Source organism: Cynara cardunculus (genome assembly GCF_001531365.2).
Source record: "Cynara cardunculus var. scolymus isolate 2C chromosome LG 13, CcrdV1, whole genome shotgun sequence".
Taxonomy (NCBI): Eukaryota; Viridiplantae; Streptophyta; class Magnoliopsida; order Asterales; family Asteraceae; genus Cynara; species Cynara cardunculus.
The window spans coordinates 15,617,039-15,620,425 of NC_037540.1; the positions used below are offsets into that span (position 1 = coordinate 15,617,039).

The following is a 3,387-nucleotide window of genomic DNA, read 5'->3' on the forward strand; positions in this document are numbered from 1 at the left end:
ATTGTTTCCAAACGCGCTTACCTACTTTGTGAAAGACCATTGTTTATATACGACTAAAAGCCTGTATATCTGAAAACAAAGGACAAGCTCACCTCTATAAGTTTGCCATGTGTCTTATAATGTTTGACTTGCATTTAATACAATGGGTATAAATAACCAAGAAGTCCCTCCTCTTCAAAGAGTCATCAGATCTCAGAATACCCAAGAAGAGACACCTTCACAAGCACATACTTCTTAACCTTGTGAAGTTACATTTACTTCAAGTGAAGAACACCAACTAAGCTCAACCTCTAGCAAAGTTATTGTTTTTTCTTTTAACAAGTCTTTTCTTTCTTGTTTTCTGTATCTTGTGTGTTCCTTAGATTGTTTTATATAAGTCTTGTATCTTACCTTATTACGCAAACAATTTGTAAATTCTGTATTGATCTTATTTATTCATAAAGGATTTTAAAAAGTGAAAATATTTGTGTGTTTGTATTCATCATCCCACCATCTACAAATTGTTACCTTTAAACTTTTGTAGATCTGTCTAGGACCAACAATTTCATTTCTAGGTGTTGAATCAAACTGAAAAGGGAAGTAAGGACTTCTTGAAATTCACAGTTGCCAATTTCTGATGGATGTTTGGTCCTTGAGCTTGGTCTAATAGGACTCATGGTTGCCAAACTGTGAATTTGTCTTGTATTGTCATTTCACTTGTTGGAGATGAGAGGAGGATCAGTGGTGGCTGATGGAAAAAAGAGGAAAAAGATCTAGAGGGATGAGGCCAAATTGATGATGGTGAAGAGACCGTTATGGTTCACATATCCATGACGGGAGGGGAGAGGGGGAGAGAGGGACGACGCCAGATTGATGTACCACGACGCTGGTGATTGGGGGAGGGGGAACAGGAAGGAGCGTCGATGGTGGTACGGAGCTATTAACGATCGTGTTGTAAATTCCATTTCTTAATCAGGTAGAATTATGTGTTTATGTATGTATACATACATATAATATAAAAGGAAAATAAAATAAAATAAAACAAAAGGACCAAAATACTTGATAGCTAGTGACAACCATATGAACCAAAAATGTAATTTACTTCAAAAAAATTGATTAATAATTAACACTATTAAATAATTTAAAATTTAAATTAATTAATGCTACTAATAGTAATTAATATTACTCAAGGTTATAATCAAAAGAAAATATAAAAAAACTCATTATAGTTTATAAGCTATATTTTGCTCATTCAAATAGGATTTCTACAGAAAGCTCAAAAAACTCATCTTTGCCAAACATGGCCTTGGAGATTTCTATCATCTGTTTATTTTTCTTTTCGATTTTAGCATATATTACTAGCGTAATTGCTGGAGTAAAAATATGTTCTAAACTTCCAAAATCTATATTTTAACATAGTTGTTGAAAATGTTCCAAACACAGATAACCTTTTAGTTTTTTTTTTTTCCTTTTTGCCAAGTAACAAAACAGTAAAGAACTGTAAACCCTAAGAACCAAAATAACAATAAATTGTAAATCATAAGAATGAAAATAGCAATGAATTACAAATCATGGGAATGAAAACTGCAATTTCTAAATCATAGGGATGAGAATCGCAACTTTTAACAAATCATAGGGACAGAAATGGTAACTTACTCAAGCTAAAAACTAAAACCAAACTGTCCCTAGGAAATTAATTTGAAACGAATTAATTCTGTCTCAACATACATACAGTAAGCAACATGCTTGGCAACAAAACTTCAAAACAAAATCAAATAACGAACAAACAAATATAGCTTTTACATGACGGTACAAGCATGCGGGTTTTCGTCGCTAAAAAGGGAGGCAACGGCCTCATCGGAGGCAATAGCGACGGAATAAAGCGAAGGAGTGTGAAAGAAGGTATGAAGATTGTGTCCGGCGGCGGCTTGGTTCCTGTCGTAATAGTACTCATTGGCGATATGAGTAGGATACTTGTAGAAGGAAGCAACATGGGAGGAGTAACCCGGATACGGCCACGGCTCGGCTGCTTTCCCGGCTCGCTTGATGGCTTTCAGCACTTTCCTTTCTTCCAAACCATAGCCTTTCACCACCACTTTCTGCATTTCCATTTCTATTTCAATCTCTTCCACCCCTGAATTCAAATTAATTAAAACCCATTTAAAGTTCGAGATAGTGTATATATATATATATGTATATATATATATATATATATATGTATATATATGTATACCTTTGAGCTTGAAAAGTGCTCTCTTGAGCTTGGAAGCACAGCCATGGCAGTCCAAGTTTGGAACTCTCACTTCCACCATCTACAACAACCCCATTACGAATCACTTCATCAAACCCATAATCATACATATACATACACACACACACATATATATATATATAGCTATATATATTATATATATGAGAGAGATAGATAGAGAGAGAGAGACTTACAGACATTGGTAGTGAGATGGAGAATGCAAGAGATGGATGATGGTGAAGTCATGATATGTATAGGGGTGAAGTGGTGAATAAATAATGGCAATGGAGCTTAAGAGAGCGCATGCGTAGGTTGGATTATGAAAGCAAGCAAGCAAAGAAGCAGGCAGAGAACACTGAAAAGAGAATCCACTTTAGTGTCGGGGGGTGGGGCATTTACTTTCTTCAACCATCCAACTTTATTCATAGTAACCACCTTCCTCATTATTCACCAACTTACTAAATTACATTTTATGAGTAGAAACGAGTTTATACATCGTTGTTTCATTAATGACATGTGTCAAAGCGGTATTTTATATCTGAGAAGACCATTAAAGCATACACTTCTACTCACTTGTAACGATACATGCTCATTAATGACATGTGTCAAAGCGGTATTTTATATATGAGAAGACCATTAAAGTATGCACTTCTACTCACTCGTAACGATAAAAACATGTAAAACAGTATGAATTGTAAAACTCTGAAAAGAGAATCCATTTACACTGATTGGTACACTGGCATAGGCCACCGCTTCACGGTTCCTTCATGAGAGTATGTTTCCGAAGGGTGCCACCATATCGTTTTGAAATGAAATTCAGATGCAAGAATTTGATGGTGGAGATGGTTAATGTTTCTACTTTTGTACAAAAAGCCCGGTTTGAGTCTTATTGGTGTTAAATTTGTTAATATTCAGTTTAAATTTTGGTGTTCGTTTTATACCTTTTGTGTTTTTAAAAAGATAGGACTCGAACATGAGCTTTTTTTACGAAGAAACAAGAAACTAACCAATAAATCTATATTAATATTTTTATTTTTATTTTAAATATTTTTTATTAATTAAATTATACCACTAATTTGAAAAAATGAGTCCATCTTTGAGATTACTTTTGGTCAAATGATAGTCGCTATGTCATTATAGAATTACGTGAATTCAAA

General features: G+C 34.2%; 1 protein-coding gene across 3 annotated transcripts; it reads right to left on the minus strand.

Moving 5' to 3' along the window:
- Window positions 1-1,553: 1,553 nt before the first annotated feature.
- On the minus strand, window positions 1,554-2,491 carry LOC112525743 (heavy metal-associated isoprenylated plant protein 31). 3 transcript variants are annotated; one of them, XM_025135988.1, is made up of 3 exons: window positions 2,429-2,491; window positions 2,213-2,291; window positions 1,554-2,113 (listed from the first exon to the last, which is right to left on the minus strand). In XM_025135988.1, exons 1-3 carry the CDS (start codon window positions 2,474-2,476, stop codon window positions 1,779-1,781), a joined length of 462 nt encoding a protein of 153 aa, XP_024991756.1. In that variant the 5' UTR covers window positions 2,477-2,491; the 3' UTR covers window positions 1,554-1,778. The 3 variants fall into 3 exon arrangements, with proteins under 3 accessions (XP_024991756.1, XP_024991758.1, XP_024991759.1); XM_025135990.1 differs by having other exon boundaries at window positions 2,425-2,470; XM_025135991.1 differs by lacking the exon at window positions 2,429-2,491 and having other exon boundaries at window positions 1,554-2,078; window positions 2,213-2,285.
- Between the last annotated feature and the right edge of the window lie 896 nt (window positions 2,492-3,387).

Excerpts from the sequence above, each read along its gene's own strand:
- LOC112525743 (XM_025135988.1), bottom strand. The coding sequence starts at position 2,476 with ATGACTTCACCATCATCCATCTCTTGCATTCTCCATCTCACTACCAAT. Across the intron at positions 2,292-2,428 it reads TTCTCCATCTCACTACCAAT|ATGGTGGAAGTGAGAGTTCC; the intron begins GTCTGTAAGTCT and ends GGGTTGTTGTAG. Across the intron at positions 2,114-2,212 it reads AGCACTTTTCAAGCTCAAAG|GGGTGGAAGAGATTGAAATA; the intron begins GTATACATATAT and ends ATTTGAATTCAG.